This window comes from Aquarana catesbeiana, linkage group LG02 (genome assembly GCF_042186555.1).
Source record: "Aquarana catesbeiana isolate 2022-GZ linkage group LG02, ASM4218655v1, whole genome shotgun sequence".
Classification (NCBI taxonomy): Eukaryota; Metazoa; Chordata; class Amphibia; order Anura; family Ranidae; genus Aquarana; species Aquarana catesbeiana.
In genome coordinates, this window is record NC_133325.1 from 392,833,886 (window position 1) to 392,849,735 (window position 15,850).

General features: G+C 44.4%; 1 protein-coding gene across 2 annotated transcripts in view; it reads right to left on the bottom strand.

The window, feature by feature from the left end:
- The window catches only part of AP2B1 (adaptor related protein complex 2 subunit beta 1), a 187,396-nt gene extending 171,565 nt beyond the window's left edge, over window positions 1-15,831 (bottom strand). For both annotated transcript variants that reach the window (XM_073615227.1, XM_073615226.1), the window contains exons 1-2: window positions 15,656-15,831; window positions 3,162-3,221 (exon numbers count right to left, since the gene is read on the bottom strand). In XM_073615227.1, the coding sequence (XP_073471328.1) occupies window positions 3,162-3,198 (37 nt within the window). In that variant the 5' untranslated portion in view covers window positions 3,199-3,221; window positions 15,656-15,831. The remainder of the gene's footprint in view (window positions 1-3,161; window positions 3,222-15,655) is intronic.
- Between the last annotated feature and the right edge of the window lie 19 nt (window positions 15,832-15,850).

The window sequence follows — 15,850 nt, forward strand, 5'->3', positions numbered from 1 at the left end:
CTCAGCACTGTCAAATCGCGAGCAGATCCACGGCAAATCTGCCCGCGATTCAAAACGCTGTAGTGTGAATGCAGCCACAAAGTACAAATAAAGAATTTAACGTAAATCTTCCTCCTGACTCAGTAACCAAACATTTTAAACGTGCCTCAAATTCTCTCTCTAAACAGAAAACAATAGCTAGCCATATTCTGACAGCAGCAAGATTTTGTATGAACTGTAAACTTGAAACAGGTCTTTTCACAAACATTTTCTAACCCATGTAAGAGAATCAAGAGGAATTGCACCATCTAGAGTAGTGGTCCTCAACCTGGGGGTCGGGACAGCCTCGGGGGTCAAATGATAATTTGCCAGGGGTCACCGAACCCTGGGCTGTTCCTGAAGCCCGCACCCCTTACCCAGCCTTTTTGTGTCCGCCCAGCAGGGTTGTCCTTTTCCTTGTCCCGCGGCCGCTCACTCAGCCTCTTCGCAGCCGCCCATTCAGTTCACGGCATGGCTGGGGGGGCAGAGACTAGAGGTCAGCGGACTGGTGAGGAATGTGAAGTGGGAGGGGCTGGAGGAGACCCTATCTCCTGATTTTGGCATAGGTGTCACTGCTACGAGACACCACAAGGTGGGAGACACAGTGAGTAACACTACCTGTGATTATAGTTGCCATTAAAAGTCCCCACTACAGTTCTCAGATCAAATGACCTGGATCAAGAGCACCTAAGTTGGCTCATGAGAGCCAATCCCAACTCCCCGCCAGAACTTCCACTCATCTTATTCCCCCCCCACCAAGGAGCAAGAGAAGGAATAAAAATAGAGAATACATGGAAGGGAGAGGAAAAGAGGGGGAGGAACAAAGAAAAAGGGAGAGAAAGAACAAGCAAGACAAGCAAGACGGCTAGAGAGAGGGATGGGGGGAACACAATAAAATAGTATACAGAGGGATAAAAGGGAAAGAAAGTGGAACAAAGAGAGAGAGTGGTACATTCTAAAATGTACCATGATGCCATGTACACATGAGCTGACTTTTCGACCGGACTGGTCCAACAGATTTGGAACATGCATCAAATCTTTATGTTGTAACTCCGCCGGACCCAGAAATCCGCTTGTCTGTATGCTAGTCCGACGGACAAAAACCGACCCTAGGGCAGCTATTGGCTACTGGCTATCAACTTCCTTATTTTAGTCCGGTGTACGTCATCACGTACGAATCCGTCGGACTTTGGTGTGATCATGTGTAGGCAAGTCCGTTCGTTAAAAAGCCTGTCGGAAGTCCGTCAAAAGTCCATTGAAAGTCCGCTGGAAAGTCTGTCGGACCAGTCCGGTCGAAAAGTCTGCCCGTGTGTACACGGCATAAGGGGTTTTGTTACTGCACGAGTGGAAGGGACTCAGGGAGCGCTAAATGTCCATGGGTTAGGGGCTCAAAATACTTGCCTTGCCTTGGGTGCTGACAACCCATGCTACGAAAATAATTTTACTGTTAGGGGTCCCCACAACTTGGGAAATTTTATCAAGGGGTCACGGCACTAGCAGGGTTGAGAACCACTGATCTAGAGGATGTTCGGGCATTATCTGGGGTCAGAATCTATTTTCAAGGCTGAGAAGCCATTTCATATATGGCACAATCATACAAATCTGGTTGTCTGTGCAGGTCTTAGCTCTGGGAGTATATTCAGAAAGTCAGCGCTGGAAGTGTATAAGAACAAAAAAACAGACTAAAACTGTAAAACAAATGCAGTGCCTAAAAACAACCAGGGGGTAATATCCCTTCTAAATGATATTACATCTCATACATAAAATTCACTATGTGAAGTAACACAAATGAGTATACATTGGGTGAATAAAGTCCTCTGAAATGCAATATGTCTATAAACATAGAGAATGTGAATGAAGTAAGTGAATAAAGTCCTCTGAAATTAGATATATCCATTTGTGACTTCCACCATCAGAGTTGCACAACACCACTTGTGAATGAGATCACTACTGTACTCACCAGCTCAAAAGCTGCTAATGCAGCAAACCGATTTACTAAAACTGGAGCACTCAGAATCTGGAGCAGTTTTGCATGGTAGCCAATTAGCTTCTAACCTCAGCTTGTTCATTTAAAGGGTAAGCTCATCTTTACAGAAAATCTGTAGGGTGAATTTACCCTGGACCCACTCCTTACCCCCCAGGTCCCGCTGTACCCAACTCCCACAATCACCCGCTATGACACATCAGGCCGCCGCTTCACCAGTCATGGGATTTGAAATCCCCACGGCTTAATCTCTGAAATGTACGAAAGGTATGTATAGGAGGCATTCTGATTGATCAGCGCCAAACAATCAGGACCCAACTAGCCCGTCCTGTCAGCGCTGGAGAAGAGGAGAGAAAGCCACAGCGGTGACCTGATGTCTCACAACGGGTGATCTTGGGGCTCAGGTACAGTGGGACCCGGGGAGGAGGGGGGGGGGGGGTTGAAGAGGGTGTCCAGTGTAAATTCATCTTACATATTTTCTGTAAAGATGAACTTACACTTTCAGCTTTGACAATAAAACCTGGAAACTAATTGGTTTCTATGCTGAGCTGCACCAGATTTTGTACCATGTTGTTTTTTTAAATAAGCCCCTGCGTGTTTTATCAGCAACTCTCAGCCCTTCTCAAATGGTCATCCAGCTCTGTCCATATACTAGGGATCGCCTGGTATTAGCACATCACACCACTGAAGGCAGTTAGGTCACTCAGTCAAACGCTGTATAGGAACAAAGCTCTCATCGTATGGAGCCAACACCAGGGGGCCATATACAGTGTAGTATTTTATTAAAATGACTCTGGTATTACATTCGATTAATAAAAAGCATCCAGGTGCCAAGAAATCCACCAAACATTAAAAGCATATACACAGTGCACACACTAAAGATGGCTGCCAGTTCCGATACTAGAAGTGGTGGTGTGATGTCAGCGTGTAGCTCCGGCCTTCACGAATTTTGGTGCTAGTACTATACATCTTCCCTCTATTCACATTAATCTCTTTTAATCTTTCCTGGGCTTTAAAAAGCACTACAAGCCTATTACTCCTACTATAAAGTGACAAATCAGCTTCTCGTTCCTTGTTTTAATATAATTACGACTTCTAGTTAAGAAACATATTCATTGATGAAAAACATATGGAAAAACCAAGTAAAGCAGGACCACACCTTTCTTGTTTGTGGTAAAGTACTTTGAGTCTGTCATGGTTGCACGCTTCTTTTATGGACCTGCAGGAAGAAAATAAAAAGAAGAACAAAGATAAATTACTGTCAGGACATAAAATGGTCAGAATTATGTACACAGCATACAATACTGAAGGTGCACGGCCTGACAACATCTTAAAATTACTATACACTAACCTCTACTCCAGGGAGAAGAAAAGGGATGCCTTCTACATTCTGATTGGAGCTATAGTGTAACAAACAGCCTCAGAGAGGAAAGACATACTATTAAAAAAGAGCCTTCCACCATTAGCAAGCTGTGAGGGAAATGGCTTCTTCACAAGTTACACTTTCCTGTCACAGCTTGAATTCCGTCAGGGCACCCTTGAAAAACATTTTTAGTCTTGAGGCACCCCAGGCTTGCCTCACACTACTGCGTGTTGGGGAATGTGCACAAAAGCGTGTGTGTTCCTGACACACAGACACGTGTGCTGCTCTTTAGCAGACATGCAGGGATACCATTAATTCTTAATGGTACCCCCATACTTTGGCAAAGGCGGTGCATTTTCGTTGTGGCAAAAATGCGGGGACTTTCCCTGCATATCTGTGGGTAGAGCAGCCCATTGAAATGAATGACCTACCCTATACACAGCATACAGACACACAGATGTGAACCAAGAGCTCATTCGCATGGGATGTTAGGAGAAGATAAAACCATGTAGTTGATCCAAATTTAATTACTACCCTCCTCTGCTCCCCCTTTAGCTGAGTCATATACATGCTGTGGCCATGGCAGGAAGTGTAACCCCAGGTGAATGGGGCCAACCAACCTGCAACCATATGCACTGCACGCAGTTGAGGTGCTGTGATGCTGCATTTAAGGGGTTAAAATAGGCATTGAGGAGGCAACATATTGCTTCTTCACCGCATGTCAAATTCCTTTAAAAAGAGATCCGAGCATGGAGTGCCTTTAAGAGGAGCACCAGTCCTTGCTGACATTGTGAAGGAGCACTAAAAAAAGCGGTTGTGATCGTACAGGATTAGGGGTCAAGATGAACAATAATGTACATAAACACGCATACAGTGCCTTGCAAAAGTATGCATACTCCTTGAAATTTTCCACATTTTTTCATGTTACAACCATAAACATGAATGTATTTTATTGGAATTGTATGTGATAGACCAACACAAAGTGGCATATAATTGTGAAGTGGAAGGAAAATGACAAATGGTTTTCAAATTTTTTTACAAATAAAACAGATTGCGGCTGTAATTAATTGCCGGTGTTCTGACATATACTGTCCTCCTATCGGATAGTGTCCGCTCCGTACTGCGCAGGCGCAGCGCTTGTGCAGTACGGAGCAGAAGGAGATGCCGAAAGTGTCCAAAGTTGATCAGCTGACCATCAGCTGTACACGGCGCTTCGGCACTTCTTAGCGATGGCTGTGTAAGAGGGCCCCTCGCGGGCTCGCTTCGCTCGCCACGCTTCGGGCACGGCCTCACTGCGCTCGGCAACTATTTATTCTCACTCTATGTACACTTGGATAGTAGGGAATGAACCTGGACACAGGGTGAGAATAAAAGCGCAGGCGCCGTGTACAGCTGATGATCAGCTGTTAAACTTCGGAGACGTTCGGCGTCTCATTTGTCCTCCGTACTGCGCCTGCGCAGTACAGGGAGGACACTATATGATAGGGGACTGTATTTGACAAGACACCGGATCCCTTCAATATAGATAAAACTAATTGAAAAAAAATGGCATGGGTTTCCCCCCACCCCCCTAGTCCATTACCAGGCCCTTTGGGTCTGATATGGATATTAAGCGGAACCCCGAACCAAGATAAAAAAAAAATTGCGTGAGGGTCCACCCAAAATCCATACCAGGCCCTTCAGGTATGGTATGGATATTAAGGGGAACCCTGCGCCACTTTTTTTTAAATAGCATAGGGATCCCCCTAAAATCCATACCAGACCTGGGGAACCTTGCACCCAAAAAAAAAAAAAAAAAAAAAAAAGGCGTAGGGGTCCCCTCCAAAATCCATACCAGACCCTTATCCGAGCACGCAACCTGGCAGGCCACAGGAAAAGAGGGGGGGGGACACGAGAGAGCGCCCCCCCCTCCTGAACTGTACCAAGCCACATGCCCTCAGCATGGGGGGAGGGTGCTTTGGAGTCACCCCAAAAGCACCTTGTCCCCATGTTGATGGGGACAAGGGCCTCATTCCCACAAACCTTGCCCGGTGGTTGTTGGAGTCTGCGGGCGGCGGGCTTATCGGAAGGCTTATCGCGTTTTTTTTTGGTTCGTTGGGTGGCATGAGATGGATTTACATCGTGGGACATTTTTATTTTTTAATAAAAGGACTTGTGCCAAAGTGTCTCCTGTCATTTTTACTTTTTTTGGCACTTTTTTTGTGAATTGGTAGGGGTACAATGTACCCCTTACCAATTCACATAGGGGCGGGCTGGGATCTGCAGGTCCCCTTAGTAAAGGGGGCTTCCAAATTCTGAAAAACCCCACGCCTGCAGCCCCCACAACCACCGGGCAAGGGTTGTGGGGATGAGGCCTTTGGGGGCGACTTCAAAGCACCCCCCCCCATGTTGAGGGCATGTGGCCTGGCATGGTTCGGGGGGGTCCCCCCTCTTTTCCTGCGGCCTGCCAGTTGCGTGCTCGGATAAGGGTCTGGTATGGATTTTGGGGCGACCCCTACGCCATTTTTTTTATTTTGGCACAGGGTTCCCCTTAAAATCCATACCAGACCTTAAGGGTTTGGTATGGATTTTAGGGGGACCCCTACGCCATTTAAAAAAAAAAAAAATTGTCACAGGGTCCCCCTTAATATCCATACCAGGCCTGAAGGGCCTGGTATGGATTTTGGGGGGACCCCTACGCAATTTTTTCTAAATTTTGGTTCAGGGTTCCCCTTAATATTCATACCAGACCCAAAAGGCCTGGTAATGGACTGGGGTGGGGGGGCCATGCTGGTTTTTTTTTTTTTTTTTTTTATTGTTTCACTTTAAACATTATTAAAATCACTGCTCCCGAAAAAACTGCAATTTTTAAAACTTTTTTTTGCAATACTACATGTCCCCTGGGGCAGGACCCGGGTCCCCAAACACTTTTTATGACAATAACTTTCATTTAAGCCGAACCGTTCGGCCATCCCTAGTCACTAGTCACCGTTCGGCCATCCCTAGACATTTTTGCCCATTCTTCTTTGCAAAATAGCTCAAGCTCTGTCAGATTGGATGGAGAGTGTTTGAACAGCATTTTTTTATTATTATTATTATTATTATTATTATACAGGATTTATATAGCGCCAATAGTTTACGCAGTGCTTTACAACTTGAAGGTAGACAGTGCAAATACAATACACTTTAATACAGTAGGAATCAGAGGGCCCTGCTCCTTAGAGCTTACAATCTAAGAGGGAAGGTCAAGGGATACAAGAGGGGGATGTGCTGATGGACAAAATAAGTGTACAGTGTACAGTTGTTAGGTGGGGGCCAGATAGGCTTCTCCGAAGAGATGAGTTTTCAGGGATCATCTGAAAGTGCACAAAGTAGGAGAAAGTCGGATGGATTGGGGTAGAGCATTCCAGAGGATGGGAGAGGCTCTGGAGAAGTCCTAAAGGCGAGCACGGGAAGAGGTGACAAGGGAGTTAGAGAGCAGGAGGTCTTGGGAGGTACGAAGAATGATTAGGTTGGTATTTTGAGACTAGGTTAGTGATGTAGCTGGGGGCCAGGTCGTGGATGGCTTTGTAAGTTATTATCAGTATCTTGAATTTAATTCGTTGGTTGAGTGGCAGCCAATGGATGGATTGGCAGAGAGGGGTATAGCAGACGCTGAGCGGTTTGTGAGGTGGATGAGTCTGGCAGCAGTGTTCACGATGGACTGAAGTGGGGATAGCCTATTTAGAGGTAAGCCAATGGGGATGGAGTTGCAGTAGTCGAGGCGGAAGATGACCAGGGAGTGGATTAGAAGCTTTGTGGTGACATTGGTTAGGAAGGGGCGTATCTTGGAGATGTTGCGGAGGTTGAGGCAAGTTGTGGATAGCGATGGATGTGGGGACGAAAGGTTAGTTCGGAGTCCAGGATTACACCAATTTTCAAGTCTTGCCACAGATATGTCTGTTTTTTTTTTTATAGGCGCACCTGAATGGACGCTCCATGCAGGTCTATGGAGCGACGGATGTCAGCGGTGACATGTCCGCTGACATTCGATCTGCTCCGCTGAATCCAGACGGATGGAAACCCTATTTTCCACCAGTATATCGGATCGGAAGAAAAACGACAGGCGGTCCGTTTTCATCCGACCCCTCATAGAGGAGAGCGGAGCTCTGACAGGTCCTTCTCTGCACAGTGAGTAGAGGCGGACCTGCCATCCACCGGCTCAGCGGGGATCAATGAAGCGATGCCCGCTGAGTAAGCAGAGTCCGTCAAAACGCCACACCAATGGAGAAGCTCTGACAGTATTGACAGCTCAGCATTCCCAGAGATAAGTACAGTGGAGACCAGGGGGCGATGGATGGGGAGGGCATACAGTTTTTAGCTCGGTTCACACTAGCGTGACCTCTGATGCGACATGTAACACAGAAATTTGCAATAGTCAAAAAAAATAATAATTTTAATGGGTACTGTCTTAACTGCTGAGACAAGTCGCAGCGACAAAAAAAAAAAAGAGTTCCTGCACTTTTGTGCAACTCCCAGTGCGACTTGGTCCCATGTTATTTCATAGAAGTCGCATCAGTATAAAAGCATTCGGAAACGCGCAGATGCGGGAATGTAATTTTTTTCTGCCCTCAGTGGGAGTAAACAGGGCCCCATCTTTGGTATTAGGGGGAGGAATAGTTCCCCCATTATTGGTGTCCATGGGAGAAATAGCTTCCCATTGTTGATGTCGGTGACAGGAATTAGGTCCCAGTGTCGGTGTCAGTGGGCAGAATAGTGTCTCGCATCAGTGGGATGAATAGTTCTCCAAGGACCAGGAAAAGGCAAGCAAAGAGTTGCGGAGGTTGAGGCACCGGGCCGCAGATTGAATACCCTGACTCTATACCAGGGCTTGACAAATAGTAGAGAGATTGATATGATTTTTAAAGTGGTTCTAAAGGCTGAAGGTAAAAAAATGTTCTATGTGCTCACCTGAGCCCCCTCTCCATCCAGCGATGTGCACGAGAGACTCGGCTGTCCTGGGTCTCTCACTCCTCAATGGCTGAGACACAGCGGGGGGGAACCATTGGCTGCCACTGCTGTCAATTACAGTCAGTAAGCCAATGAGGAGAGAGCGGGTCTGAGCTACAGCTCCGTTTGTCCTATGGACCCATAGAGTAGGGCTTAGGAGTGAGCACGCACCAGTGCCTCCATAGCAAGTGGGGGGGCAAGGTCAAGGGGGCAAGGAGACGGGAGCACAGGCGAAGGACCCGAGAAGAGGAGGATCTGGGCTGCTCTGTGCAAAACCACAGCACAGTGCAGGTAAGTATAACATGTTTGGGTTTTTTTTTTGTTCTTTTTAACCACTTGCCACCCGCCCGCCATCAAATGACGGAGGGATGGTGCGACTCTCGTTCTGGGTGGACGTCATATGACGGCGCACCCGAACGGCCGCTGCCGCGGGGGCATGCGCAGCCCGGCCATTGTGGCCGCTTTCCGCTACCGCGGTTCTTTAACCACGTGATCAGCTGTGTCCAATCACAGCCGGTCACATGTAAATACAGGAAGTACCGGTAATCGGTTCTCATCGCCTCACACTGACTGAGTGTGCAGCGAGGAGAGCCGATCAGCGGTATCTTCTCGCAGGGGAGAACAGGGTATGTAATCAGAGCACTGATCATCAGTGCCCTGATTAGAGTATTGCCCCAGAAGTGGCACCAATCAATGCCCATGACGACAGAAACTAAGAAAAACTTTTTTTTTTTTTTCAAAATTTTCTGTCTTTTTTCTTTTTTTTTTGTAAAAAATAAAAAACCCAGCAGTGATAATCGATTAGTTGCCTGATTATTGTTTTCATTAATCGGATAATAACCTTAAAAAAAAAGTGTGGTGTATAATTTACAGTAGTTAATATGTAAAGTTTAAAAAAAAAAAAAAAGGCAATTTATTCTTACATATCTATATGCATAACTACCGTATTTATCGGCATATAACACGCACAGGCATATAACACGCACATTCATTTTAAGGTGGAAGTTTAGGGAAAAAAACTTAAATTTTAAATAAGGAACTTTGAAGCAAAAGAAAGGTCAGTGCCCATCTGCAGCCTCACCATTGTCATCAATGCAGCCTCACCAGTGCCATCAATGCAGCGGCCTCACCATTGCCATCAATGCAGCGGCCTCACCATTGCCATCAATGCAGCGGCCTCACCATTGCCATCAATGCAGCGGCCTCACCATTGCCATCAATGCAGCGGCCTCACCATTGCCATCAATGCAGCGGCCTCACCATTGCCATCAATGCAGCGGCCTCACCATTGCCATCAATGCAGCGGCCTCACCATTGCCATCAATGCAGCGGCCTCACCATTGCCATCAATGCAGCGGCCTCACCATTGCCATCAATGCAGCGGCCTCACCATTGCCATCAATGCAGCGGCCTCACCATTGCCATCAATGCAGCGGCCTCACCATTGCCATCAATGCAGCAGCCTCACCATTGCCATCAATGCAGCTTGATCGATGCCCATATGCAGCCTAGAGGGGACAGGACGATCGCCTACAGATTACATACAGTGAGAATCTCCGGACAGAACAGTGGTCCAATGGCGGCCCAGGAGACGGAACTTCCTATCACAGAAACCGCCAAGTAAACAGGAGATTCTCACTGTATGTAATCTGACAGCACTCATCCCGCCCCCCTCCCTGTCCCCTCCTAGGCAGCTAAAATTGAAGTATTGGTGTATAACACGCACACAAAAATCGTTATCGCGATCTTGACTAAAGTGTTTCACAATTTTTTCTATGCAAAGAATTCTCGCTGCTCTTCTGAAGCCACAGCCTGTAACAATTTGTCAATGGAAAAGACTTCCTGTGAAAGTGAAAAAAGTTTAACCACTTAAACACTTAGGCCTCATGCACACGAGACGCCGGTGCAAACTCTGCTGAACACGTTTTTAAAAGCGTGTGCATGAGGCCTAAACCTTTTTCTGAGATTTGTTGGTTTTAAGTTAAAATCATTTTTTTTTTACTAGAAAATTACTTAGAACCCCCAAATATTATATATATATATTTTTTAGTAGACACCTTATAGAATAAAATGGTGGTTGTTGCAATATTTTATGTCATACTGTATTTGAGCAGCGGTCATTCAAATTCAATTTTTTTTAGGAAAAAAATTACTTTACTGAATTAAAAAACAAAGAAAAACTAACCCACAACAGTGCCGATCAGTGCCCACAACAGTGCCCAAATAAGTGCCAATCAGTGCCCCATCAGTAATGCCTGTCAGAAGCTCCTCATCAGTGCTGCCTATCCAGTGCCACCTATGAGTGCCCATCAGTTTTTTTTTAAATTATCGATTTTTTTTGTTTAAAGTGCAAAAATTAAAAACCGCAGAGGTGATCAAATGCCACCAAAAGAAAGCTCTATTTGTGGGAAGAAAATGATAAAAATGTAGTTTGTGTACAGTGTTGTATGACGGTGCAATTGTCATTCAAAGTGTGACAGCGCTGCAAGCTGAAAATTGTCCTGGGCAGGAAGGGGCGAAAATGCCTGGTATTGAAGTGGTTAAAGAAAAAAAAATGTAAGACTGTTTTGCTGATTTTCAGACAGAACTGTAATATATATATATATATATATATATATATATATATATATATATATATATATATATATATATATATATATATATATATATATATATATATGTCATACAAAAACCATGTCTTCCTTCAAAAAAAAAAACAACAAAAAAAAAAAAGTAATTTTAAGAACGTTCATTCGATTTTCTAATCGTCAGTGGTGTCAAGTTGACATTCATTTTCGACCACAGTGGTGGGAAAATTTGAAGGAGCAGAATAGAAAACTTCTTGGTCAAAGGAATTTTCAGACCGTGTATGTGGTTTTCATTCAGAAATGACATTCATTTTAAAACTGAATGTTAAAAGCAAGTGAAAATTTAAAACGACATTCTTTCATTCAGAGAATGTGCAAATATTTTTCGTATGAATATTCTCGTCCGAAAATCGATACGTGTATGGCCAGCATAGGGCTCGGGTCACACCTATGCAATTTGCATTTGATCCGTTTCTACAGTGGTTTTTGCATTTTTGCACAAGTGATTTTGCTGCGATTTGCGTTTTTTGCATTTTTTATGCTTTTTTTAAATTCAATTATTATTATATTAAAAAACGCAAATTGCTTCAAAAAAGCATTACATGCTTTTCTGCAGCTTCTCGATTGAAGTATATTGAACCAAAAAAAAGCACAGTTTTGCATTGAAAAAAGTCCTTCAACCTTTCCAAAAAGGCAGCAGCTAAAAAAAGCATAGATGTGAACGTGTCCCATAGAAAACCGTGTTAAATGAACTGTAGTGCGTTTCTGCAAAAAGCACCAAAAAACGCATAGGTGCGAATCAGGTCTAATACGTTTAGTAGCAGCAGCATGTGGTTTTTTTTCTGTATCACCTGTCGGAACGTGGGTTAAAAAAACTAAAATTCGCCCTTTATAGTACAAAATAAGCAGATAATCGCTACTATAATAATTATAATACTATAAGGGGTTAATTTATAATATGAAACAGTGAAAGTAATATTATATATTACTTATATCCATAGAATAATAAATACACCCAGAAGTAAGATATATGGGCATTTTAACTAGGAGTCAAACATGAAGCTACATCAAGGGTGAAAGAGAGATATAAATCTTTTATATAAAAGCGGAGACTTTTTTTTTCTTCATGGATATGATAATTTTAAATATAATGCATAATACTGATCAAAGTTTTCGTTAAATGTAATTGTAATGCCTTCTATTATCTCCAGACTATCAACCTCCGCCTTCTCTGGGTTCAGATGCTGATCTTCCCTGCACAGAGTCTTTAAAGTATTTTTTTTTTTATAAACAAACATGTTATACATGTTATACTTACCTGCTCTGTGTAATGGTTTTGGACAGAGCAGCCTGGATCCTCCTCTTCTGGGGTCCCTCCCCAACACTTCTGGCTCCTCCTGCCTTTAGAGTGCCCCAACAGTAAGGCCCCTTTCACACTGGGGCGGGAGGTGCGTCGGCGGTAAAGCGCTACTATTTTTTAGCGGCGGTATTCGGCCACTAGCGGGGCGGTTTTACCCCCGCTAGCGGCTGAGAAAGGGTTAAAAACCACCGCAACGTGCCTCTGCAGAGGCGCTTTTCCGGCGGTATAGCCGCGGTGCCCCATTGATTTCAATGGGCAGGAGCGGTGAAGAAGCGGTATACACACCGCTCCTTCACCGCTCCAAAGATGCTGCTAGCAGGACTTTTTTCCCCGTCCTGCTAGCGCACCGCTCCAATGTGAAAGCCCTCAGGGCTTTTACATTGGAGACAAAGCAGCGGCACCTTCAGGGTGCTTTGCAGACGCTATTTTTAGCGTTGCAGCGCCAGCAAAGCGACCCAGTGTAAAAAGGGTCTAAGCTGCAAAGTGTAATATAGAGTGCTCCTATAGCAAGGTAAAAAAAACTTCTGCCCTTAGAACCACTCACTTCCTGCCCAGGACTACATGTCCCATGAGGCATTGCTCCTCACACTTTCACAGTCACATGTTCTCAGGCACTTACTGACATGTATGGACGGTGTACTGAGCTGTATGTGTGTTGCATTGTATTTCCTGATATGTAAACAAATAATGCATTCTGTATGCAGGCCAACTAATCAACTGGCCATTTAAACGATTATGAAAATAGTTGACAACTATTTTTCTAATTGATTAGTTGACGATTAATCGATTAGTTGTTTCGACCCTATTAAATACAACCAAAAGAAAGCTCCATTTGTGTGAAGAAAATTATTAAAAATTAATTTGGGTACAGTGTTGCATGACCGTGCAATTGTCATTTAAAGTGCGACAGCGCTGAAAGCTGAAAATTGGCCTGGGCGGGAAGGGGGTGAAAGTGCCCAGCACTGAGGTGATTAAACAAACCTTTAATACTACTTTAAAGTGTTACTAAACCCAGGACCGTGCATTCACTAAATCTGCTCTGCCACATTGAAATGCAAACAAACTACTAAATACCTTTTTTTATCAGCCGTATACAGCAGTCTTGTGACATCTATCAGTGTCCAGCAGAGCACTAGTTAAAGCTTGTAGGGGGAGTTTTCATCCCCTCCGGATTGTCCTATGAGGCTGCATGACCCCTGACCCTCTGTCTGGAAAGTGCCGATTGGCCCTGTGCTGATCATATAAACTCTCCCAAGAAAAACAGGCAAACCCTCTAGCAATACACACCAAACAGAGCATGTTCAGCTTGACCCCAAGGCTCTGTTCTATCAGGAGGTGGTTTGGGGACAGTGGAAGAAGGGGAGCATCAGAGAAGACAGGATCAAACAGCCCTTTTAAACAATGCAGAGGATTAACCCCTTAGGTTCCACAGTGAGTATAACAGTCATGCTTTACTGCATATACACAGATATTACTGCTATGAGTTTAGTAACACTTTAAGTGTATGAAGCATGAAATAATCATTTTGATCCTCCAATCCTTTTTTTTTCTCCCAAACAGTAAATGATAAACTATATGATCATATGTAAAATCGTTCTGTGTGAGTTCACCATAACAGGTATGGTGACTCTTTGACCTTCTACCAGCACAATCCTTTTCTTTTCAATGAAAACATTTATTTATGGATCAAACTGCCCATGAACTACAATGGGTTTCTAGAATGGTGGACATATGCACTCCAATAAATGGACATTAGATCCTTCCTAGATCCTGATAGGTACAATTGATCTATAGTCGACAGCTTGATCCATATACAACACATGGGGAATGCAGATTTTGCTCAATAGTTGGAAGATATGACTGCAACTTATCGACTGCAGCTCGGTTTCTACCATGCGTTCTTTTAATCTGACTGACATACAATCAAATGCATGAACAAAGCATCTCAGTTCTGCCAGTTGATGCAACATGATCTATATCAGGGGTAATTAAAGTTTACAGAGGACCAGTTGCTAAAATTTTCTTCCAGCCGAGGTCCGAATCTCTGGGGCTGTATATTCTGCAATATTTACATTTTTGGCAAACTCATTCAATTAATCCAAGCTCTGCAAACTGAGATAACATGCACTGCATTGATGCAGTCACACAATTTCACAGCAACCAGGAGATAAATCAAAAGTTCAGTAATATTCCTTTATCTCATTGTTTGGCAAATCTATGTACACTACAAACTGTATGATTGAATCGGTTCTGATATCGCTGTTTTACTAACCTGAAAGCTTATTATTCTAAATAGGAAACCTTCATTTTGTTGGCAAATATTAAAGATTCTATCAGCAAGAATAAGTTCTTACATTTAAAGAGCACCTGTCATTTCAGATCCATCATGGCAGCGCCTGTTAGCGGGCATCCACTTGCCCGCTGCCGCCACGCCCATCACCTTGTTGTGTCACTGCCGCATCACCAGCCATCCCATTAAAGCGAATGGGGCTGTTGATGAGTCAGAGGAGGAGCCGCTGCAGGACAGAGATGACAGTTGCTCTTTAAAAATTATGATTTAAATCAAGCCTTTTTACTAGTGATTTAAATTGACTTGATTTAAAATCGCATCCACCCTGAGCCAATCACATCTCAAGTAAAAGAAAATGGAACCCCTTTACATCAGGTGTCCCCCATCTGCGTGCCCCCTTTACATCAGGTGTCCCCCATCTGAGTGCCCCCTTTACATCAGATTCTGACTAAAGCTTAGCAGAGTCCATTAGAGTCAGGCAGGCAAGGGTCAGAAGCTGGGAGAAGCGGCTGCAGGGGGCAGGGCATACATGTGACATCATTGATGACACCGGCAGTCCTAGAAACCAGTGACTGAAGCTTGGCAGAATGGCTGTCTGTCAGTCCGTATCCGGACCTCGGTCCGCCATTTAGTGACAGCTGATCTATATTTTCCATTCTGGATGATTGACTCAGTTTGAATGAATATGATCTAAAAAAAAAAAAAAAAAAGAAGAGTCTAAACTGATTCAGAAGGTTGTTCAAGGTTCTGTTTGAATTGCACACCGATCAGCAGATCAAAGTGTGTATGGCCACCATTAGATATACCAATGTGAACCATCTATATAAAGGATGGATAGAATATTAAACCATATAATGACATCCCATTTCCAGACAGAATCAGGAAGCCATGTCTGCTGAGTGTATAGGACTAATCCAGGAATCGCTGTGCACACACTGAGCAGAGTATACAAGTGTCCAGCCAGCACATCTGCCTCCTGCTGTACTAAGAAGGACACATCTGGGATGACACCCGGGCTGCAGCTCCCCGTTCCAGTGGAGAGTAAGACATACTAGGCTCACATCCCCCTCCTCCTCCTACTCACCTCCTGGGACAGCACAGAATCACAGTCGGGACGACACCGGCAGCCGGAAGCAGACAAGCCCCTGGAGCAGAGAACGGACTGCACAGACAGCGACTCCGGAAACAGCGAGCACCTCACCCAATGCACCCACCTGCGTTCCAAATACCGGATATACGTCTCAATAATGCGTTCCAAGAGCCTCGCCACCATTGGGCG